A 24,751-nucleotide genomic window follows, 5' to 3' on the forward strand; every position below is an offset into this window, starting at 1 on the left:
GGGTCTTCCAGCAGGAGGATGACCCCAAACATACTTCAAGAAGCACCCAGAAATTGATGGAAACAAAGCACTGGAGAGCTCTGAAGTTGCCAGCAACGAGTCTGGATATAAATTCCGTTGAACACCTGTGGAGAGATCTTAAAATTGTTGTTTGGAGAATTCACCCTTGAAATATAAGAGACCTTGCGCAGATTGCGAAAGAAGAGTGGTCCAAAATTACAGTTGAGAGGTGTAAGAAGCTTGTTGATAGTTATAGAAAGCAATTGATTGCGGTTATTTGCTCCAAAGGGTGTGCAACCAAATATTAAGCTGAGGGTGCCAACAATTTTGTCAAGCCTATTCTTCTGTTTTTTTGGCAAAATTATATCCAATTTGCCTTTTTCTCTGCTTTTTTAGTGTTGTTCGAATACACACAAAGGACATAAACATGTGTATAACAAAATATGTAACTGCAATAATTTTCTGGGTGAAATACTTCATTTTATGGAACAATTTCAAGAGTGCCAACACTTTTGGCCATGATATATGTATATAACATTCCCATCTATATATATTTGTATTGGATTATTTATGTTATGCATATTTTTATTTTAAGTGTTTCTTACATATACATCATACTGATGTTTGTTTAAGACATAAGTAATAGCACTAGGAGACACTGACATTTTCAGAATATTCATGATATTTTTCCATCTCTAAGGTGATTTACAAGCATGTAAAGAAACCTTTTGCTTTACTTACTATTATAGATGTGACAAAAAAATGTATGCCTTCATTTGCTCTTCTCATTGCTATGCTGCCATCATGAAAGACCTTACTAGTATTCTTAACTCACTAATAGACATATTTGGCATGTCATTGGTCGGCAATTGCACAGGGAGCTGCCAGCAGCTGATTTTGATGATTTTTCCAAGTGCTTTCAGCATCATGGAACATTCCTTAGACAACTATTACATGCCAAGGCATGTAAGTGCGTGATTTCTGTGTCTGGCGCTCATAGTTAACACTGAATAAATCGAGATGTGAAAATGTTGTTAACATTGTATTTTACCATTTGCATATCATTAAAATGTCTACCGATACTGTCATATCAATAATTCCATAACTTTTCCTTCTTGACGTAATTTCAAAATTTCAATGTTGTAGAGAATAGTTTATAAAGTGGGATGATGGCTATGTCACCAATGCTTTCAAGAGGTCTGACAGCACAAAATGGCTTTTCAAACCAAGGTCAACAATTGTTGTGGCCAGAAGATTCACAGCATCTTCCCATCTACATGTTTTCCATCTATTTCCTCCCTTCTCTTCCATGATTGACACGCTAGGCTTTACAGGAGCCAGAGGTGGGCAGAGATAGATGGAAAAGAAGTAAGTGGGAAGATGAACTGAACTACGGTACTCATTGGTCGTAGTACTGGCCACAAACAAGTGCCACTCACATAAACTACTTCAGGAGGATTTTAGGATTATAACATAAAAGAGAGATCTTCTCAAGTGCTAATTATCTTAACTTGCAGCTATAAATTTGACGTTGCCCTTCACTGGCTGGCGTCCAGAAGAATTTTTCTTCATCTGAACTCATTAACAGTTGTTCCTGACATCAATCCTCTTATCAGTCTGTTCATTTCAATCATCCTAATTACTCCGAGGAACATACCCCTGTTGAGTCTCATTTTGTGGATGAGTTAGTGCCAGCTTCCCGGAGACCAGTCAATCCAGCAATGTCAAATCCACTGTAATTTGTCCGCCTATCATTACATTTTGAGATGGTTGCACAAAGACCGTCTACAGAAAATATCACTGATCCTCTGATTTTCTTTAGCTGGTTGGAGGTAGGTGCCCCATTTGGGAAGTCTAAACTAAGCGCAAACCAAAACTGGAAAATGAGAAACCCTTGGAGAGGAGCAAACCAAGAAAGAAAAACAAAGACAACAAAAATTAGCATTTGGACAGGGAAGAAAGAGCAATAGCTCAGCAAACAGAGGAACTGACCACGCAGCAACAGGTCACCAAATTAAATCCTCAAACCGAGCTATGAAACTCTGGATGCATCATGTTAAAATTTTCAATGTTCTCTAGAGGCACTTATAGGGACTCGGAAACTTAAAGGAGTTAGTTTTTAAGTCCATAGTGGAAGCAAAAAACAGGCAAGAAGTTGCTAACAGAGGCAATTACCTTCCTGTTCTACCCTGCGCCTGCTCAGAGTGGTCACTGACTGCTCCTGCCAGCGATTCAGCTGCTTCATGTCAACAGAGCAGATCTTCTTCTGCTCTGCTCTACCGACAAGGCTTGACTGCTGACATCATCCCGATTGACCTGCCACCCCAGTTTCTAATGGGGATAAAAGCTCCCCATCGCTGATAGAAGTTCCTCGATCTAACAATTGGTGCTTGTCCCATTGGTCAGTCACCCATCGATCAACAGGCTATCACTTATTTTGTGGATAGATGATAACTTGCTTTCTTTGACCAACCCCTTAAAGTGCTTATTTTGCTTTGCTTACAGTACTTTTTATTCATCGTACCCATGATGTCAAGAACGGGGCCCTATTTTGATTTTGCAATGTGACTCTCCATCCTCTATTTGTGCCCTTGACTTCCAAGTACGAACTGTTTTTGTTTACATTTTTGCTAAACGCCTTCCATTGCATTTATTTGCTTTGTCATTATGACATAAAGTGGCATTGATATCGCCCATGGTTGACTGCAAACTCCATTAACTGCTTCCTTTTTTAATGTCCTTTGTTATTACAGCTCATTTAATGGCACAATCATCATATTTGGGCCCCCCGGTTAAAACAACAGAAAAATGTTTTTCCAAGAGACAGATTTTAGCAACTAATTTTTCATGTGTATTTGTGTTTGACTTGTGTGACTCTCTCGGGATTACGCTCCCTCTTGGATTCATATGGAAGACTCTGCTTTTTTTCATTAGATGTTTACAGTCTCTGGAGACCTTAAAGCCCGGTGGTACATAGACTACGTTATGGTGTGGGAGACTGGAAAAAAAATGATGCTAATCAGCCCCTACAAATAAATTCCATGTCATGAGAGCCTGGAGACCTCAAGGACGGGATGTTGCAATTACAGGATGATCCAGCCAAAAAAATCTGTTTGGATTTAAGTAGATAAAAGGGTCTCAGACCACATGGTGCTGTGGTGGGAGGCAACGACCCAGTAGGGAGAGAGCAAAACTGATGAGAAAAAAAACAGTGAATGATGACAAATAGTGAAAGACCTTGTAAATACATCTTACTGAATGAAGGAAACTGTAGACTAAATATTCATGACGGTCTGGCGATTAAGTTATCAGTCTTGTTTCCAGACAGTCAAAAGATATAATTCAGAAAATGTTCTTTTTATAACATGACAGAGCCAGCTAAGATAATCTCTTAAAGCATGGTAAGGCTATATTAGTGCTGAGGTTTTTGAGGAGGACAAGTGCAACAAGTTTTTCAAGCAGAAATTAATTCAGGAAAAGCTTTTTTCAGGAATTTTTGGAGAAGTTTTTCATTGCGCGAAACATCTCCTGAAGATGTTTTCATCAGAAAATGACTTATGGATAAAAATGATTGTGTTAAATATATATTTTAAAAATTATTGCCATTTTTTTTCCATATCACAATATGTATTAAAAATAAAAAAAAAATAGAAATTTAGCAGTTTTGATACTGTCCAGTAGGGCTTTCTTAGACTCTAACTGCCTGCTGTTTCAGGAAACAACACATGTACGTAGCTACAATGGTTAGACTCCATCTCTCTCTTTTGTGTATTTACGTATCTAATATCTAATAAAAATGTGAAAAAGTCATTCTGAACGGAGAGGGGAGAAGATTGAGCTGTGACATCCACTACTGTGTTATCAACTGTGTATAGAGGTGCTACCTTTCATGGTATTCCTGCTTCTGATGGTAAAAAAAACTCCTGTAAACTATTCTTGAAAGGACAGGAAGTAGTAGTCTAAATAATGCCCAGTGGACAGGGTAAAAATTTAGATCGGGATATGAAAAAAAAATTGCTAGAATCTTTTTCTATAAAAAAAAAACACCTGGAACATAAGAGCCTTTTGATTGGACAGTGCCTAGAACAGATTCTGGGAAGATCCAGTTCAATGCAGTGACATACACTTTTTTTTCCTCCAGATGTTTTCTTTTTTTTTATTTTTTCAGGAAAAGAAACTCTCAAAAAACTCCATGTCATTATTCCAGCACTCATTACATCTTTTGATGCAGTGAGTGAGAGTCCAGTCATCAATTTAGGGCCAGGGCATGCTGGGTTTTCTTCTGGTGTCTCCCGTCCTGGGTTATTACCTGGCTATATAGCTGTCGGGCTGTATCTGATTGCTGCCAGTCATAGCCTTAGCTCGGTGGTGTTTGTGTGCCTGGTATTTCTGTGCTCTGTTTCTGATCTATTGCTGCCTGACCTTGGACCTTGCCTCTGACCATCCATTTGCCTAGCCACTTTGTCTTGATCCGCTACCTTCCTGGAATTCTGACCTTGGACCGATGCCTATGTCTTTCTCCTTAGTTTACGAAGTTCTCTTTTGGTATCTGACTTCTGACCTCTCGAATACTCAGCCTTACGGCTTGTATGTGAGTAGTGACTAGTGTCACGCTCCCCATATTAACAGCAATGTGGATTTCTCATAGACATAAAAAATATTTTAAGAATTTTTGAAGCGTTTGTTTTTCAGGAGGATTTTAAAGAGGAATCGCTTTAATAACGCCTAAAAAAAAACTCTGTGTGAACATAGTGTAATGATGCAATCGTAGACACCAATTAGTGGTCAACCAATTTCCTTGCCTTCATTTGTACGGAAGTTGGTGTCATTAATTCACTCAGATACCATTTTATCCATAGTTTCAGTAGGCACAAGTCTGTAGGTGGCCTTGAAAGGAAAGCACTTGGTACAGGAAAAAATAACTAAAAAGTCCTAGAAGGAAAAAAAAATGCCTGTAGGTTTGTCCTTTAAACTCTGCAGATATTTTGGGCCTTTTTGTTGGGACCTATAAATTTATATAGTTTTTTTTTATGCTGCTAATTTTGGACAATAAAATCACTTTAAAATAGTTTTCATTTTTAGCCACGATTGCTGTTATCAGCTTAAACTGCAGAGATCAGAGGATACTGTGATCATTACAGTTTCTGCAAGATCCTCTCAGAGTATCAACCAGGCTCCTGTTGCTGATCTTAGGGAACAGCTCTGCTACTGAGCACTTCAAGCCCCGTCCGGCACCGGGAAAAGCTGGTCGCTTGGGGTGCCAGGTGTCACATCCTCATCAATCAAAAAAAAGAAGAGAAGAAAGAGCTCTCCTAGTGCAGATAGATCATAGACTGCATTGGTGAACTGTGAGCTGTTAGTCACCTGTTCACACTGTGCAAGTGAGGCACAATGCAAGTGAGGCACAACGCAAATATTCTTGTGAAAGGTCTCTGTCGGCTGGAGCTGTGTCAGCTGAATCTAGGGCCCGCTGATGCCAGGACTAGTGACTGACAATGGGAAGCACAAAATATTGCAGACATGGTGAACAATGCCAGGAAGACGAGAATCTAAACCTTTATTTGATTTTCATATCTAATTCGGGTTCATTCCTTTTAATTTTTTTACTTTTCCCTCCATAAAGGCAATCTGTTTGTTTACTTTATTTTTGTGCGTCTGTATGCATAATTGAGAATCTGTTTTTCTTCTCAAGTCTGTTTTGTAAGGCTAAAGCTTTTTCTTTAAAATCTATATCATGTGTACAATTTTTCCTAATGCATCTATTGTGTCCATATAGAATATTCCTTATCCATTTAGGATAATACCCGCTAGAAAACTCTAAAAAGAAAGTTGACTTCAACATTCTTAAAATCTGTATTTGTGATATCCTTACTCTGTTCCCTCTTTGAACTCTCCAAATCCAAAAATTAAATTTTGGTTGTGGAAAAGGAAAGTTCAAGACCCCAGGGATTGCTGTTGAGTTGATTGATGAACAGTTCAACCTCATGGGGAGTTCCTGTTCATAAAATGAAGAGATCGTCAATGTACCTTTTGTAAAAGTGGATGTGGTCAATAGGGAGTGGGGGTTGAGCTATATGAAGAGACTCAAAATTCCCAGGAACAAATTGGCATAACTAGGTGCGAAACGAGTACCCATAGCACAGCCCCTCAGCTGCTGACAGGACACCGCCCCAAATGAGAACACGTTGTGTTCCAAAACAAATTATATACTCCGTAATTGGAAGTCCACTTGATTACTGGACCTAGAATTGTCCAGGTTCAAGTAATGTCCTACCAACTTTACAACCAATTCGCGTTTGATGTTTGAATACCATGAGCGACATCTAGGTTGAAAAAGGAGCAACTAGGTGGGGGAACTAGTTGGTTTAATTCTGTGATAAGGTGAGATGAATCCCGTATGTAGGATGATGATCGCACCACCATGTGGTTTCAAAAAAAGATCTATATAGTGAGATAGATTTGCTGTTATAGAATTAATGCCCGAAATTAAGGGACAAACTGGTGGATTTGTGAGTTTTTTGCGTTTTTTTGGCAAAAAAAAAAAATGAGGCAATTGATAATGTTATATGTACAGGAAATCTTTCCTCAGGAACGTGAAGCACTCAAATTTCTTAGATAATATTTACAAATAGTTATATTGAAATTAAGATTATGTTTTGGCTTTTATCCTAAGTTATATTTCATGACTCGTTAAAGGGTTGATTGTAACTTGTAGAATCGCTACTTCCAACATATGGCGCTATAGAGTTCAAGTCGTCTTTTTTTCTGCAGAGGCAATTTGCACTTTGATTATATATGCGGCCAAAAAGTGACCTTGTATAAAACAGGGTTAAGAACTGTGTAAATAATGTCAGCGGCAGCCAAGACATAAAGATATGAAAAAGCACAGTCGCTTAAGAGTAGAAGCTAAAATAAAAAATGACACCGCTGTCACAAGAAGACAAGCATATTCCACATTTGGTTGTTTTAGGAATGTTAGTGTTAGGGCTAGCGGAACGCACCGAGTAGAAATAGATATTTATTATAAATGGTGCGTTCGCAGCCCGGGGTCCACCGTGCAGGGAGAACCTGCTGCTAGTGAATGGTGGCACTGTTTGGCGGTATAGACTAGCTCTGTTACCTCACAGAGCAGCCGCGAGAGGAAAGCACTGCGCCCTGTTAGCCTCACAGGAGCACAAGCTTACTGCCAAGCTGATAGCAGTCTGTGGTTATACAACATGCAATCTCCTCACCGGAGAAGCCGGTATTCTAGGGGCTTATTTCAGCCGGGTCCCTGAACACTCTCATACAATCTCCTCACCGGAGGTGCCGGTATTCTAGGGGCTTATTTCAGCCGGGTCCCTGAACACTCTCATACAATCTCCTCACCGGAGGTGCCGGTATTCTAGGGGCTTATTTCAGCCGGGTCCCTGAATACACTTATGCATAACCACACTGGCGCAAAGCACATATGACTTGATACTAGCGCATGGCCGTGCGGCCATGCGAGCCTTAAATAGTTGCAGCATGTTTAGGACCTTACAAAGAAGGACCAATGGAGTGCTGCAGCACCTGAGCATGTGACCCTGGATCTCCACTGAGAGATCTCGCCCTGGGCATGCTCAGAGTGCAAAGCAGGATTTAGTCCTAGCAGCTACAAGGACCTTAGCTGCAGTATCTGATCATGTGACCCTCGATCTTCACTGAGAGATCTTACTCTGGGCATGCTCAGAATGTGAAAAGCAGGACTTAGCCCCAGAAGCGTCCGCTCGCTGCTGCCCAGCACTGACTTCAATGGGAGAAGCAGGAAACGCAGCAGTAACTCTTAGCACAGAGTCAGACTGAGCGAGACGCTGGGATCGACGTCTCTGCTGAGCAGGCTCCACTGTGGCAGGAGAAGAATGGGAGACCGCAGCGGAGATGGCCCGAGATTCCCCCTGTGCAGAGGCAGGAACTCAACCCCTAACAGTTAGTTTATAGAAAAAAATCCCAATTGTGATTTCTTTAAGTAATTTTTTTATTTATTTATTTTTTGTCTTGTGGATTGCGCTGACCTTTTTGGCACCAAATTCTTAAAAATGACGTACACGGTTCAAAAATTTGGTGCAAAGTAAAAAATGCTCTTTAATTTTGTAATTTTGTCTTTTACCAATTTTTGAGACAAATGTCGCAAATTCTTTAAAAAGTTGTCTAAAAATGCAACAAACTGAACACTGCCTGAGAAAGTTAATTCCAGGTGGGAATTGGAGTGAGATGCGCCTGAAAAGTGTGACATTTGGTAAAAATCACATGAATTTGTCTAAAGCGTCTGGATAAGCAAAGTTGTCGAGGAAAAATACAAAAAAGATTTAAAAATAAAGATAAGTTAAAAAGTGGAGCAAAGCATATAGGGAATAAGAAACAAATAGTAAAGTCAATAAACGAGAGCAAATCACTCCAGCAAATTAGAAAAAAACAGCGTGTTTCACTGTGGGGTTGGTGTTCTTGGAATCCGCTGAAATGCAAACAGCGCGAAACGGCCATCGTCCACAGAAGGTATCCGCTCCACTCCCACTGTACCTGTTTTATGGATTAAATAAAGGACTGTTTTAATTGGACGGTGCGTTCCACCTTTTTTCTTTTTTGTTCTATTCAAGCTTTGATCTTTGCCCTATGACTAATCCTGTTGCCGGTGACTGCATTACTGGTTTCAGCTGGTCACAACGGGGTTGAATTAGTCAAGTTCACCCATTAGAGGTGGTATATATATATATATATATATATATATATACATATATATATATATATGTATATATATGAAAGAAAGGGAACAGCACAATGGCAACTTATCTTCAGGTGCAGGGCCCCAGGATAGCAGTCCATGTATCCAAATAATTCGATATAAAGCAAAAAACGAGGCAGCACTCCATATAATCAGTATTTAACCTTAAATACTGATTATATGGAGTGCTGCCTTGTTTTTTGCTTTATATATATATATATATATATATATATATATACAGTATACCATCGTTGGGTCAGCTTAGAATTGAGATTCCTTTACTGATCTGAACATAACTAGTTTCCAGTTTGCATTTGCACAATTGCCGGGAAGCCTAACGTTCATGAATTGGTCAATGTGTCAACCCTCCTCTGCTTCTATCTTCCTCCGCAATCCTAAATCTATTTATTCACTCCAACCTGGGACAGTAAATGAAATTTAAAGAGAAGGAAGTAAAGAGACCATAACCATAAAAAGGACTGTTAACCATAAAACGGACCGTTTCTTGAGGAAACCTGGTCATTGATCATCTGATTGATGTAGGTCTGGTTTTTCTAATTCTTTTTTTGGTCAAGGAAAGTAATATATGTTCCAACCTGTGGATAATTACATGGTAGAAATTCATATCATGAAATATAGAGATGGACTGAGTCCAGTGTAGCTCTCAAGGGGAAAGAGGAAGGAGAGCACCACCATGTATGATGTCCACATGACCTGGTAAAAGTGGTCAATTCTGGTATGTTTGGCTTCTCTGACCTCATCCCATCTAGTGAAACCTCAATATAAATGCGGTAATAATGCTAAAAATTAACAACCTTGTTTCATAGAATGAGAAATATTGTGTAATAGAAGTGATGTCCCTCATCTCCATTGGTGTCCTACAGGAGCGTCATCAACAATGTTAGTTCAGGTTGTATCCTCCATTTTCTGATGTGAGAAAATAAACGACTCTTCCCCGGTGTGACGGTGTTCTGCTGTCTTTTGTAAATACCTCCTTGGGATCCTTGTTTTTTCCCTTCCTCTAACAACTTGTTCAGTCTTTTATACTTTTGTTTCATTCCAGTCTCTCAAATATTTGCGCGGACAACGAAAGTGATCATTATGTAGAGAAAAAGCAGTTCTGTGAGGGGATTGTGTGGGAAAAGACATTGAAATAGACCATTGTGTTACAAGAAACACTCACAACAGGAATGTGTACTGCACAGAGTCGTAAGGGGGAGAAATACGAAGCTATTAAATATATGGCGACATATAACTGGGGAAAAAACATCTCCTTATAAGTCCTGGAGGTGAAGTCATGGGAGGAACGTGGCGCCTATCAACAATGAAGCTTGTCCATATATATATATATATATATATATATATATATATTATCAGTCATCTATGTTATTGATTGTCTATCGCATAAATATCTATCCTGCTACATCATGTATGATGTTGTCGTCATCTATCTATTATCTATCTAATAACTATCTATGTATTATCTATCCATTTATTATCTATCTATCTACGTTGTATCTATTTATTGTTATAATATCTATTTATCATTAATTTTTCTTACACCTATCTATTATCTATGTACAGAATGTTTCATCTATGAATCATCTATCTTTCTATTTATGTACAGTGGTATAACTAGCGTCCCATTGGCCCCAGTGCAAAATTTGGACCTGGGTCAACACCTCCATATTAGATGCATGGGCCTTTTGTAGCATTCTAGATTCTACAATCACATACATGTTCATCCTCCAAGTAATGATGTCCCCCATCCTGGCACCTCTCGGTAATAATGTCCCCCATCCTGGGCCCCTATCGGTAATAATGTCCACCATGCTAGGCCCCTATCTGTAATAATGTCCACCATCTTGGGCCCCTATCTGTAATAATGTCCCCTATCCTAGGCCCCTAACGTTAATAATGTCCCCCATCCTAGGCCCCTATTTGTTATAATGTCCCCCATCCTGGGCCCCTATCGGTAATAATCTCCTCCATCCTGGGCCTCTATCTGTAATAATGTCCCCTATCCTAGGCCCCTAACGGTAATAATGTCCCCCATCCTAGGCCCCGATTTGTTATAATGTCCCCCATCCTGGGCCCCTATCGGTAATTATCTCCTCCATCCTGGGCCCCTATCTGTAATAATGTCCACCATCCTAGGCCCTTCTGTAATAATGTCCGCCATCCTGGGCCCTTCTGTAATAATGTCCCCCATCCTGGGCCCTTCTGTAATAATGTCCCCCATCCTAGGCCCCTAACGTTAATAATGTCCCCCATCCTAGGCCCTATTTGTTATAATGTCCCCCATCCTGGGCCCCTATCGGTAATAATCTCCTCCATCCTGGGCCCCTATCTGTAATAATGTCCACCATCCTAGGCCCTAATGTAATAATGTCCGCCATCCTGGGCCCTTCTGTAATAATGTCCCCCATCCTGGGCCCTTCGGTAATAATGTCCCCCATCCTAGGCCCCTAACGGTAATAATGTCCCCCATCCTAGGCCCCTATTTGTTATAATGAGTCCCATTGTGGGCCCCTATCTGTAATAATGTCCACCATCTTGGGCCCCAACTGTAATAATGTCCACCGTCCTAGGCCCTTCTGTAATAATGTCCTCCATCCTGGGACCCTATATGTAATAATGTCCCTCTTCCTTGCCCCTTTTTGTAACAATGCCCCCATCCTGGAGTGCAGTGATATTATCAGGCTGGGAAAGTCCATGTTTATTTTGCCCTTTCCAGCCTCAAAAAACCAGCCCTCAGTCGCCCCTGAATTGGCACATCTAATGGCGCTTTGCCCGACTCTTCCCATTTGAAGTGGTTGCAATCGGGGTAATATTTTGGGGGTTGATGTTCGGTGTGTAATGTCAGCTGACATCAAGCCCAGGGGTTAGTAATGGAGAGGTGTCTATCAGACACCCCCGGTTACTAACACCATAATTCAAAAAGAAAATCATATACGCAGAAAAAAATTTTTTGTTTGAATAAAGACTCCCCCACACTATCCCTCATTCAGCAATTTTTTGAGTTTCCCATTGACTTACATTATACTCATTATTCGGATTGAACCCACCCGAGCATCCGACCTGATCGATTCGAATACCGAGCATTTTAACACTCGATTATCACTAATCCCCAAAAAGTTATTTTATCTGCTATAAAGCTAAGTTTTGGCAGCTGAGTAACACGAGTAGGGATCTGCCTGACGGTAATCTGAGAGAATAGACAGAGAATAACTATAGGGCAATACCTGAGGGCCGCAAACCAGACTCATTAAAGGATGGGAAGAGACCTATTCGGACTCTCTGAAGCTGGGAAGAAGAGGGTCTGTGTTGTACATTGTGCCTGCCACAAAAAAAAAAAACACTGAGAAAAGTAAACCTCTCTGGGTACAGTATGTGGTGACTGACAGAAGAAAACGGGCAGCGACACAAGTTGGCGAACTGCACGTCACCAGGGAAAAGCCAGGTCTGTCTGTAAGAAAGTAGAGATGAGAAAATCAATTCACTGGGTTCAGTGGCCAGGTCAGTATTCTATGGCCTCGGGAAAGTCTCCTACTTGCCGGAATATACGGCTCCTCTTTTGAATAGTGGGTACAGTATATAGTGAATAACCGAGAAGAAACCGGCCAGTCACTGCACGTCACCAGGGAAAAGCCATGTCTGTCTGTAACTAAGGGAATAGAAATGAGCAAATTGATTCTCGGAATCCTGGTTTAGCGGCCAGATCAGTATTTCGTGGCCTCCGGACAGGAGCCCTCCGGACCGACTCCTTGCTGCCGGCGTTTACGACTCCTCTTTTGATTAGCCGGACTGGCACAACGTCGTTTGTGAGTCACATCGTAACAACGACGTCATGACAGCACCGATAATCAAAAGAGGAGCTAGGGATCCTGGCAGGTAGGACGTGGTTTGTAGGATTCTCATCCAGCGGCCACGGGAGCTGAACCAAGATCAATTCACTCATCTCCAGAAGAAAGTCACAATATTACAAGCATTAATCCTCTTAGATTACATTTTCACTTGTTTTTAAGAAGTTCATCATGTCACGTTGAAGTCTTTTTATCGGGAGCCATTGACCCTCCGGCCAACCCTCTGGCTCCACTCCCTACATCTTTACATATCTATCTATGGTATCCATTTATCATTTGGCCCTTCCTTTCCATCTAGATAGCCATCTTTCTAAACCCCATCTTTACAGCTAACAAGTTACGCATTTTTCTTACTATGTATCCACATCTTATATATTTTTTCTTTCTGCCTCTGCACAGGGTAATACAGCTGGAATCCCTTCCTCCTGAGCACCGTACACGATGAACCTACAACTAATCACAGGTACGATTGGGAATGGACTAAAAACAACCCTACAGTTTCCAATATCGTGATAATTAATTCCGTGCTAATGCTATTGATGGTTATTGAGATCTAATGTGTAATGTGGTGAATATTTCTGTATTTCCTTATCGGCCGAGTATATTAATGTGATAGGTAATGGATCTTCTCTGTGTAGGATTGCTCGTTCTCTCATGGACGGCTTTATCGCAGGACACCACCCAGAGTGAGTCGGAAATTATCCTCAGTCTATTCAGCAATTTTTCAACGAGTTGTTCCGCCGCCACCATCATCGCTTGGAAACATGACGATCATGTCGTTGACTCCCTGCTGAAATTCAATGGCGACACGTTCACCAATACCCTCATCCTCCAGAATGTGACCGGGCAGAACACCGGGCGGTACACCTGTGTGCACGACTCTTCCATCCAGTATGAGCTGCAATCTCTCTACATATTTGTACCTGGTAAGAGGATTTCCATTGATGTGTACTCGAATGTCGATACCCTAACATGGTGATAAAACTGGGCCATTGTCAAATAGTTAGCCACCTAGCCAAGAAGGAGACTGTCCGGATAAGTTATCGACCACTAAAAAAATGGGGCTCTGGTTACACAATTCCATTGACTTCTATGAGTTTATGGAAGCAGCGGTGTGGATGTGTCAATGAAGCGGTGCTCGGGCATGACCACTACTGCTACATTCACACATGGGAATTTGGGTGTCCTTTTCTCGAGATCTGTGAGGGTCTCGGCAATCAAACATAGATCACTTCTCTAGATGTATTTTCCGGCCCAAAACCATTCCAGTTGCCATCATACAAGATAGGGTATAACGTGTTGATCATTGCTGCTCTGACCACTGGGAACCACAGCGATCCTTAGAATGTGGTTCTGGATCCCCAAAAAAGGGGCACTGCAATGGAGATGCTCCGTTCACGGTCTACGATTCCAGCGTTGCTCTGTATTCTCCGACAGTCCCATAGACAATTGGTTTTAGGGTCAGACCACCAAATTATACCCTATCCTGTGATATGAGATAGATGGGGGACAACTTGTGATTTTGGGAATAACCCTTTCAGATGCCATTTCCTCAGCAGATAGTCGTTAGCGAACTTTTCCTTTCTTCTAAAATGACCGCATTCCTTTTTCAGCAGTTTCTTGTATCACGTCTGTTTTATTTCTTTATCGCCAAGATCCGAATGTGGTGTTTTTGCCCATAAAAGAAAACGATAAGTTCCTGTTTGTCCCCGTGAAGAGCAGAACCACCATCCCCTGCCGTGTCACCAACCCCAACATATCCGTGACGCTTCACGAGAAGGATAATGACATTGAGATTCCATATCCTTACGACAGCAAGGAAGGTTTCACCGGCCATTTCGAGGATACAAATTATTATTGTAAAGCTTCAATGGATGGCATTGACGTTCACTCGGATCTATATCATATCTACAGCATACAAGGTAAGAGCCTTTATTATACCCCCCAAAAGATATATTTATTATAAGGATTTAAAAAATGCGTTAAAGAGGCTGAGAAAATGGTGTGGCGTAGCATAGGGACTGGGGGGGGGGGACACGGAGGCAGTTGTCGCGAATGCAAAATTCTTAGGGGTGCAACATTTCGACAGAAAAAAAAGAAAGTACTACTTTCTTTTTGTTTTTCATTTTTGCCCCACTAAAGAGTGACGTTGTTAGCACCAACGGGCGCTGCAAGCGCGCCATACTTCTAGCTGGGTTCCTCCAATCACCAGGTGATTGCCACTGTGTAGGTGTAAACAGGCGCTGCAATGATGGCTCTGCATTGTGCCCCATATGCCGGTTTGTGGACGGGGGACAATACTCACTCAGATTAGATGAGTACAAACCTTATTTTTTTATTGCAGGAACAGCAGGGTTAGAGCATAAATAGCATTATTTCTTTTGGGAGGAGCAGTCAGAGGGCAGGATTACTGTTTAAGGTGGCACTAAGGAGGCATTATTTGATTTAAGGGGACACTCAGTGGACATTATTACTTAGGGGGCGCAAGATTTGCTTTGCCCATAGCGTTGGCATCCCACGTTACGCCACTGGGTGGAGCCAAACCAAACTTCATTAAAGGGCCAATACGAAATGCCAAAATGAACAGTCGGATAGTAGTGATGGCTTCCTTTCCGCTTCTTTTACAATTGTTTTTTTTTTTTAACAAGAGTTCATGCACATTAATTGGAAGGATGGATTATTGAGCTGCCAACAAAGGAGCCTAAGAATATGGAGCCCATTCTAATTGTTAATAGTCGTACTAATTTTTTATGTTCATCACTGCAACCATAGATTACTGTGACTTCTGCCAGTTTTCTAGAAAGAATTGTCAAACTTAGCCATTGAAGGGATTCTGTCAGCAGTTTTTTTTTTGCTATGGAATCTGAGCAGCATGATGTAGGGGCTGAAACCCTGATTCCAGCGATGTATCACTTACTGGACTGTGTGTTGTTGTTTCAACACAATCAGTGTTTTATCAGAAGATTATCATTTCAGGACTAGGTGTCTTGTGCCATGCAGTCCTTCTGTTCTGTATAACCACGTCCTCACCACTGATTGTGCCTCTGCACAGTACAGACAGAAAGCTGCAATCAGTGGTGTAGGCGAGGTTATACAGAGCTCAGCCTACTAAGCACTGCTAGATCTGCCTCAGAGAAAACAGTGATTTTATTAAAATTACAGCCTACAGCAAATCAAATGATACATCACTGGAATCAGGGTCTCTGCCCCTACATCATGCTGTTCTCAGTTAACATTGAAATAACCAGCTGACAAATTCCCTTTAATAAAATTAATTTTTCCTCTAACCACCACCAGAGGGAGCTTCAGAGCTAAGGGCACCATGTTATTATTGAGTTCAGTCTACGACACTGTGCAGGAAGCTCACTTGCTCCATCTAGTGGTGAATGCATGTACTGTAAATTTTAGTGCTGAAATGTGTTATTTTGGTCCTATACTTTTTTACTTTGTGTTCGACAGTGTCTATTATACAGTTTTTTCAAGTCAGTCTTTTTTTTTCTTTTTTCTTTAGTGTCAGATGACCTCCACTTGACTGTGAATGCGTCAAACAGTATAGTAAAGAAGGGAGAAAATATCACCATTTTCTGCACAGTGGTTGAAAATGAAATTATAAACTTTACCTGGTACTTCCCAGGTATCCAGGTGCGTATAATCACATCAATACTTCAGTCCGTACAGAATAGAATAATTTTGAATGTTACTTAAAATGGAACACCTACAGTTCTGTACTAATTAGTTTTTTACTTTTTCTTTTCCATTTTTCTGGTACAGTCTCAATCTTATATGTAGAGATAGTGGACTCATTAACATCGGCTTACGTCCGATATAGAATTGCCCCCAAAGTTAAGTGATAAAGTCCTAGCTGTCTGCGGCATCCACTAGAGGGAGCTAGGGAGCATAAGTTTAAAGGGAATCTGTCAGCAGGTTTTCACAATGTAATCCGACAGCAGCATGGTGTAGGGGCAGAGACCCTGATTCCAGGGATGCATCACTTAGTTTACTGGGTGCAGCAGTTGTGGTAGAATCGCAGTTTTCTCTGCTGCAGATCTAGCAGAGCTCGGAATGCTGAGCTGTATAACCCCGCCCACATCACTGATTGGCTGCTTTCTGTGTACACTGTATATTGACAGAAAGCTGCTAATCAGTGCTGGGGATGTGGTTGGATCAGGAGGCACAAGACACCTCGCCCTGTAGCTATAATCTCCTGCTGATAAAACGCTGATTGTATTGAAACAGCAAAACACAGCCTAGCAAGTGACACATCGCTGGAATCAGGCTCTCTGTCCCTACATCACGCTGCTCTCTGATTACATAGTAAATACCTGCTGACAGATTCCCTTTAATGTATCAACAACATTCAATAAGCTTCATGCAAGCAACCTCTAATCTAATTTAGATTTTTAGGAGCAAAAGAGTAACAATGCAGCGACATGACTAATCATATGGTTATGTATGAGATATCCATGATGATTACTTATAAAATGATGGTAGTCTCGCCTTCGAAGCAGTAGTGGATGGTGAGATATGGAGCCTCAAAGCCAAAAGTTCTGACATTGTTCCCCTTTTGCTCATCTCTGTAAATCCCAAATCTATTGTGCATGGATTATGTGACCATTATTCCTCCCTGTCCGCCATGACGGCCTCGTCTTTGCGATATCATCCTACACTTCTTTTTCCAATGACAGACCCAGAGGCCACACACGATCGTGAATATCATGGGAGTGCGATCCGTCACTTCCCATCTGACAATACTAAAAGCCAATGTGGAGGACGCGGGGAATTACACCTGTATGGTGGAGGAGACGATACAAGGAAACTACGAAATACAAAGTGTGTCCGTAGACGTTATAGGTATGAAGTACTTTCTTGCAGTTCATCGGGGGGGGGGGGGGTGGAAAACATCTAAAGCGACCCTGCCAGCACCTCATTATATATGAAAGTAATGGTATGGCTGCGTAGGGGCTTTTCACCCAATAAAAATGATATTTTGTTGTAGAGATTCATTAGAAATCTAGAAGTCATAGGAAAATTGGGCTGAAAGTGTGCGGGGGAATGTCCGTGTATGTGAACTGCTTTGGGGAACATTCATGAAAGCCTTGTCATGGCGAGTTCAATATTAATTCTTCAAAAAGATAATAGACAACTATCCACGTCCTGACCCACGTGACCATTCTTAGTCCTACGCAGAAGACATGGTCACACTTATTTTGGCATTTTACTTTCTAAACGTTCTAATATTAAGAGTTTGCAACCAAGATGTGAAGAAGTTAGCTCAAAATGTCAAGAATCCAAGCTCAATCGATTACTAAGCCCTCGGGTTTCCTTCAGTTCCTCAGGGGCGGAGACAGAACATAAGGAGCGTCCATGTGATAAATGTAGGTGGGCTCATTGTTCTTCAGTTCCTCAGGGGCGGAGACAGAACATAAGGAGCGCCCATGCGATAAATGTAGGTGGGCTCATTGTTCTTCAGTTCCTCAGGGGCGGAGACAGAACATAAGGAGCGCCCATGCGATAAATGTAGGTGGGCTCATTGTTCTTCAGTTTCTAACATCTCCATTCTAGCTCTCACAACCAGCAGAGCAAAATTGCTGGCATGATAGTATCACTGCATGCTGAGGAGCAAGTGTGTGACATATTTTTTTGAGAAATATGAAGAAAAAGAAAAAGACATACCCCTAGGGCGGCGGGTGTACACAAAGGTGCAAGAAGTAAAAAGTACGATGGCCGTTTTGCGCCGACTGCGCTTCAACGGGACCAGGTGTCACACGAAACGGGTGTCGTCCTGTTTGCTCCTTGCACCTTCGTGTACACCCAAAGCCCTAGAGGTATGTCCTCACCCCACTAAGTGGGAGAATAAAAGGACTTTTAAAGGCATCGCTTGGTGAGTGCCACTATTTCTTTTTCTTCATATTTCTCATTATGGATTACTTTTTGGTTGAGAACCGCAGTGCGAGTTGAAACCACCACCGCTTCATGGTCACGTGAGATATCGGCTTGTGCAGCATTTTGTCCTACCATCCATCGAATATCGCCTTACCTAGTGCCGTTCTTTTTTTTTCTTTTTCTGGGACATATTTTTTTATTTAGATGGAGGTCTGTGAGTGTGCTCTGTATGGGGCCAAAGCTTTAAATGAGAGTACGTAGTAGGAATCTTAAAGGGAACCTGTCACCTGAATTTGGCGGATCCTTTTTTAGGTCTTATGGGCGGTATTTTCGGGTCTTTTATTAACCCCTTTTTTCCCGCTGGCCGCACGCTTGTCGCGAAATTGCTGTTGATTCGCTTTCCTCCCTAGTTAACGCATGCGCAAAGCAATCTTGCCTTGCGCACGTGCAGTATGCTTGTCCCGGAAGTATTTTGCTGTGTTCCGGGACATAGTGCACCGGCGCATGCGCCCTAATGGTTTTCGACTTTGCCCACAGTTGGGCAAAGCATACTGCACGTGCGCAAGGCAAGATTGCTTTGCGCACGCGTTAACTAGGGAGGAAAGCGAATCAACGGCAAGTCAATTTCGCGACAAGCGTGCGGCCAGCGGGAAAAAAGGGGTTAATAAAAGACCCGAAAACACCGCCCATATGACCCAAAAAAGGACCCGCCAAATTCAGGTGACAGGTTCCCTTTAATGTGGGACATGAGCGCCAAAGGCATGACAATATGTCCACACATGACATACATTCAGGAGCCATATTTCCAGGACACCAAACTACCTCTACTTGTCCAAACTCTTATTCGGGGTACTTATTCATACTAAAAGAGGACATGTCACTTGCCAAAAATTATGATTTGTATCTTGTGTAAATGCCGCTGATCTCCTGAATCTGCCATTGTTTTCCTTCTTGTTCCTCAGCCTCTCCTTCCTCGTGATATGGCGGTCACTCCCCTGTATGTACATCTCATCTTGTTAGCCAAGTGGGTGTGGTGCTCAACTCCTCTCTGTGTTCATCTTATTCAAGACCACTCCCAGTTGGCTATAAAAGACTAGATTTATTTAGAGGGAAGAGGCAAGGAGAAACACCAACATTTCAACCATATAAAGGTGACAGGTTCCAACCGCTACTTTACCAGTATACATGCCAATTTCTCCATTCTAATAAGGTGTTTTAAGAGACAATTTTTCAGTCATAATTTTACAGCATCACAAATGCTAATGAGGCAGGATAGTCCACTGGGACGTCTCTTCCTCCGGACTAGTCCTGCCTCAGATCTTCTCATCATGCCTCCATGTGCATGACGTCCTACCACAAGTATTGTATTCAGACGGTCAACCAGGGACCAGACATGTGATATTAGAAGGTCCAAAACAGGACTAGTTATGGGTGACAGATGTCTGCCGGACTTATCCTGCCTCATAAATGTTTGCGTTGCTGCAGGATAAAAGTTCATTCTCAACAAGAAATACTGCAGGAGACAAGGACGCAAATAGGGTCTTGTCCGATGGAGAGTTCAAGATATAAAATGAGTTTACACCCCCCGGATGCTTCTTAGAATTATGACATGAAAACTCCTCAGAGTTGCCGGCAGCAGCAGATCCACTGGTCAGAACAGGGACCACATCAGGGCGTTCAAATTAAGAAATGTGTGAATATCATCCGCGCTGCTGTATAAAGGAAGGTCCAGGCGTATTGATAATAAGGAATGGTGGTTTATTCTCAACGCGTTTCGAAGTCACTAAGATTTCCTCAGGTTATAGCGTCTCCTGGGGAAGAAGTCTTAGTGACTTTGAAACGCGTTGAGAATAAACCACCATTCCCTATTTTCAATACGCCTGGACCTTCCTTTATACAGCAGCGAGGATGATATCCACACATTTCTTAATTTGAAAAGTTCGTTCTCGACAGAATGATGTTCTATTAAAGCAAACACTTTATGAAAATAAAGAAATTGGCCAGCGCACCGCTATGGTAGCATTTAGGTACAGTCAGGGGGCTTTAAAAGTTCCCATTACGTGGAATGATATTGGTAGGAGAACCTAGTCATGGCCCACCCATTGACCTCTAGACCTTCCCTACTACTGCTCCCTACCTTCTCCATAGAACCTTATGAGCACCAGGTGTCTGTATTTGCCTCTAACTCCTCCCCTCTCCATAGAACCTTATGAGCACCAGGTGTCTGTATTTGCCTCTAACTCCTCCCCTCTCCATAGAACCTTATGAGCACCAGGTGTCTGTATTTGCCTCTAACTCCTCCCCTCTCCATAGAATCTTATGAGCACCAGGTGTCTGTATTTGCCTCTAACTCCTCCCCTCTCCATAGAACCTTATGAGCACCAGGTGTCTGTATTTGCCTCTAACTCCTCCCCTCTCCATAGAACCTTATGAGCACCAGGTGTCTGTATTTGCTTCTAACTCCTCCCCTCTCCATAGAATCTTATGAGCACCAGGTGTCTGTATTTGCCTCTAACTCCTCCCCTCTCCATAGAACCTTATGAGCACCAGGTGTCTGTATTTGCCTCTAACTCCTCCCCTCTCCATAGAACCTTATGAGCACCAGGTGTCTGTATTTGCCTCTAACTCCTCCCCTCTCCATAGAACCTTATGAGCACCAGGTGTCTGTATTTGCCTCTAACTCCTCCCCTCTCCATAGAACCTTATGAGCACCAGGTGTCTGTATTTGCCTCTAACTCCTCCCCTCTCCATAGAACCTTATGAGCACCAGGTGTCTGTATTTGCCTCTAACTCCTCCCTTCTCCATAGAATCTTATGAGCACCAGGTGTCTGTATTTGCCTCTAACTCCTCCCCTCTCCATAGAACCTTATGAGCACCAGGTGTCTGTATTTGCCTCTAACTCCTCCCCTCTCCATAGAACCTTATGAGCACCAGGTGTCTGTATTTGCCTCTAACTCCTCCCCTCTCCATAGAACCTTATGAGCACCAGGTGTCTGTATTTGCTTCTAACTCCTCCCCTCTCCATAGAATCTTATGAGCACCAGGTGTCTGTATTTGCCTCTAACTCCTCCCCTCTCCATAGAACCTTATGAGCACCAGGTGTCTGTATTTGCCTCTAACTCCTCCCCTCTCCATAGAACCTTATGAGCACCAGGTGTCTGTATTTGCCTCTAACTCCTCCCCTCTCCATAGAACCTTATGAGCACCAGGTGTCTGTATTTGCCTCTAACTCCTCCCCTCTCCATAGAACCTTATGAGCACCAGGTGTCTGTATTTGCCTCTAGCTCCTCCCCTCTCCATAGAATCTTATGAGCACCGGGTGTCATCTCCTATCTCAGTAATGGGAATATCTGTCTTTATTGAATACAGATTTTACCATGAATTGGGAGTGAAAATCAGTCCAGGGGGACTAAGTAGTAGATTTCTCTGATGAGATATATCACAAAGTTGCTTATTGTCATATGTACTATTGATTTCTGAAATAAAAATTAAAATGATGTTTACACTTTAAGTCCCACCCTGAGAATGCCCCCAAAACAGACACTTTGGGGTTATCTGCTCCTTTTTTTATGTCTTTTCTGCAATTGTCGTGGCAAAATCGGAACAGCGGAGGAAAGTTTGATCTTATTAGTGGTACAGCTTCCATCATTGTTCTCATAAGAACATGGTTGTAACTGCCTGGATAAATATCATTAATATTGCTGTGTTTAATTGAATGGGAATTTGCTCGTCGAAATAATGCCGCCTGGAACTTAACACTGAAATCCTTTGTATTTATTTATTCGATTAGAAAAAGGTTTTGTGACACTCGTCACCGAAGAAACAGAGATAACAGCCAACTTGCACCAGAGTATGACACTTGAGGTGCAAATCGAAGCCTATCCTCCACCTACCATCGAATGGCTGAAAAATGGCGCCTCGCTAACAGGAGATACCAAGAGCCAAATTACTGTCGCAAATAAGAACACTTCTGAGAACAAGTAAGTGTTTCCATACTTTTAGAATATTCGGAAAAAAATGAGAGAGGAAGAGGACATATTTCCAAGAGGAGCATTGCAAGGCTTAAAAGTCTCCTCACCTTGACATGTCAATCTCCACAATGAAACACGTTACTCCTTGGATCTTTAGATATTAATGTCAGTTTTCAATCCAGGCAGCGCCATTTCTGGCATGTGTTGGAATTGAGCAAACTAATACTGTATAAACCTAAGCCAAAAAGAAAATGAGCACATACCCTGCTGCAAGTAAGTAAAAATCAATAGCACAAATAAATAACATAGGGCACTTTTTGAAGCAAATGTCTTAAACCTGATGAGGCTGGTGTATTTACTTATAAAAAAAATGCATGTCAGAATGGCTGTATAGCCCATTGTGAAAATTTCTCTGCCTAACATTAAAATCCACTTTTTAATTTGAGGACTATACAATCAATCATCTTGGCATGGATTTTGAAAGTAAGCACACCAGTGTCATCTGGTCTAAGAGTTCTAGTTAATTATACATGCAGTTTGCATTGTGATATCTGAAGATAGATCTGCTTTGGAAAGAGCTTGTCACATGGAACATGTTGTTCAATCAGCGGGCAGCATGGAACAGAGCAGAGGAAGCTGAGAACATTGATATATAGGTTTGGGGGGGAAAGGTTCAATATGACTTGTAATTTATTGATATAAATTCTTGATCATTTTGGGCTTGGGGATCCAGTGGCCAATATCAGGCAATAATTGACAGCCTTCCCCGTAGGGCTGTGTGAGTTTAAAAAATAGCTGTAACTGAATTATAGGACCGCCCACTGGACTCCTAAGATCTGAAAGGGCATGGATTTAAAGGGATTTGGCAGGAATTTATGCCAAATCTTTTTCACAAACCTATATATCAAACTACTTTGATTCTACCTCTCTATAACTTGCAGCCCTTAAAAAACATAGCATTTCCAAGATGACAAGTGCCCTTTAACATACTAGCAAAATGCATCAGCACATGGCAATGAATGAATACATAAATACAACTATTGTTATACACATTAAAATGCTCCCCTGAATGTGATGGTTTAACAAAAAAAAAAAAAGCTGTATCTTACCAGAGATATGAGTCTTTTTATTTGTGGGAATTTTTAAGGTCTTAACAAGTGGGCAATGCTCACGGGATCCTCTGGGGTGTGTCTTTAGGCTCCTCTGGGGTGTGTCTGTAGGCTCCTCTGGGGCGTGTCTGTAGGCTCCTCTGGGGCGTGTCTTTAGGCTTCCCTGGGGGCGTGTCTTTAGGCTCCTCTGGGGTGTGTCTGTAGGCTCCTCTGGGGCATGTCTGTAGGCTCCTCTGGGGCGTGTCAGTAGGCTCCTCTGGGGCGTGTGTTTAGGCTTCTCTGGGGTGTGTCTGTAGGCTCCTCTGGGGTGTGTCTGTAGGCTCCTCTGGGGCGTGCCTTTAGGCTCCTCTGGGGTGTGTCTGTAGGCTCCCCTGGGGCGTGTCTTTAGGCTCCTCTGGGGTGTGTCTGTAGACTCCTCTGGGGCGTGTCTGTAGGCTCCTCTGGGGTGTGTCTGTAGGCTCCTCTGGGGCGTGTCTTTAGGCTCCTCTGGGGCATGTCTGTAGCCTCCTCTGGGGCGTGTCTTTAGGCTCCTCTGGGGTGTGTCTGTAGGCTCCTCTGGGGCGTGTCTGTAGGCTCCTCTGGGGTGTGTCTGTAGGCTCCTCTGGGGCGTGTCTTTAGGCTCCTCTGGGGTATGTCTGTAGCCTCCTCTGGGGCGTGTCTTTAGGCTCTTCTGGGGCGTGTCTTTAGGCTCCTCTGGGGCGTGTCTGTAGGCATGCTCTGTAACGCCCCCTTTTAAAGATAAAGGTAGCACTGAATAAAAAGGCCCATATCTCTGGAACCCTGCGGTGGATTTTTTGAAAAATGGCATAGCAAGGGGAACAGCAGCAAAATCTGGTCATTTTTCACCTTGTGTTTTCATTTCAATCTCTCTTTATACATCATTGTATTTACTGGCGATAGGACAAGGACTGACAGACTATATTTCCAGGTACGCCAGTGTTTTGAACATTGTGAGAGTGAAAGAAAAAGATGGCGGTAACTACACAATCCGGGTACAGAACGAAGACGATGTTCAAACAATTTCTTTTGACCTTCAAATTAATGGTGAGCTTTATATTATTTATGCTTCTTACTTTTTTTTATTATAAAATGGGTTAAATATTTGGATTCATGTCAATGGTGATCACTTGCAATTAGTAATTAATGTTAGGCATATATCGGCCAATCAAATATATGATACC

The 24,751-nt window shown here is 42.1% G+C and overlaps 1 protein-coding gene across 1 annotated transcript in view; it reads left to right on the top strand.

Moving 5' to 3' along the window:
- PDGFRB (platelet derived growth factor receptor beta) overlaps window positions 1-24,751 on the top strand; it is a 132,593-nt gene that overhangs the window by 58,615 nt on the left and 49,227 nt on the right. Inside the window, exons 2-8 of the mRNA XM_069763587.1 lie at window positions 13,006-13,069; window positions 13,245-13,532; window positions 14,262-14,528; window positions 16,118-16,248; window positions 17,292-17,457; window positions 22,281-22,470; window positions 24,499-24,614. Of these exons, the coding sequence (XP_069619688.1) occupies window positions 13,048-13,069; window positions 13,245-13,532; window positions 14,262-14,528; window positions 16,118-16,248; window positions 17,292-17,457; window positions 22,281-22,470; window positions 24,499-24,614 (1,180 nt within the window). The 5' untranslated portion in view covers window positions 13,006-13,047. The remainder of the gene's footprint in view (window positions 1-13,005; window positions 13,070-13,244; window positions 13,533-14,261; window positions 14,529-16,117; window positions 16,249-17,291; window positions 17,458-22,280; window positions 22,471-24,498; window positions 24,615-24,751) is intronic.

Source organism: Ranitomeya imitator, chromosome 4, assembly GCF_032444005.1.
Source record: "Ranitomeya imitator isolate aRanImi1 chromosome 4, aRanImi1.pri, whole genome shotgun sequence".
NCBI lineage: Eukaryota > Metazoa > Chordata > Amphibia > Anura > Dendrobatidae > Ranitomeya > Ranitomeya imitator.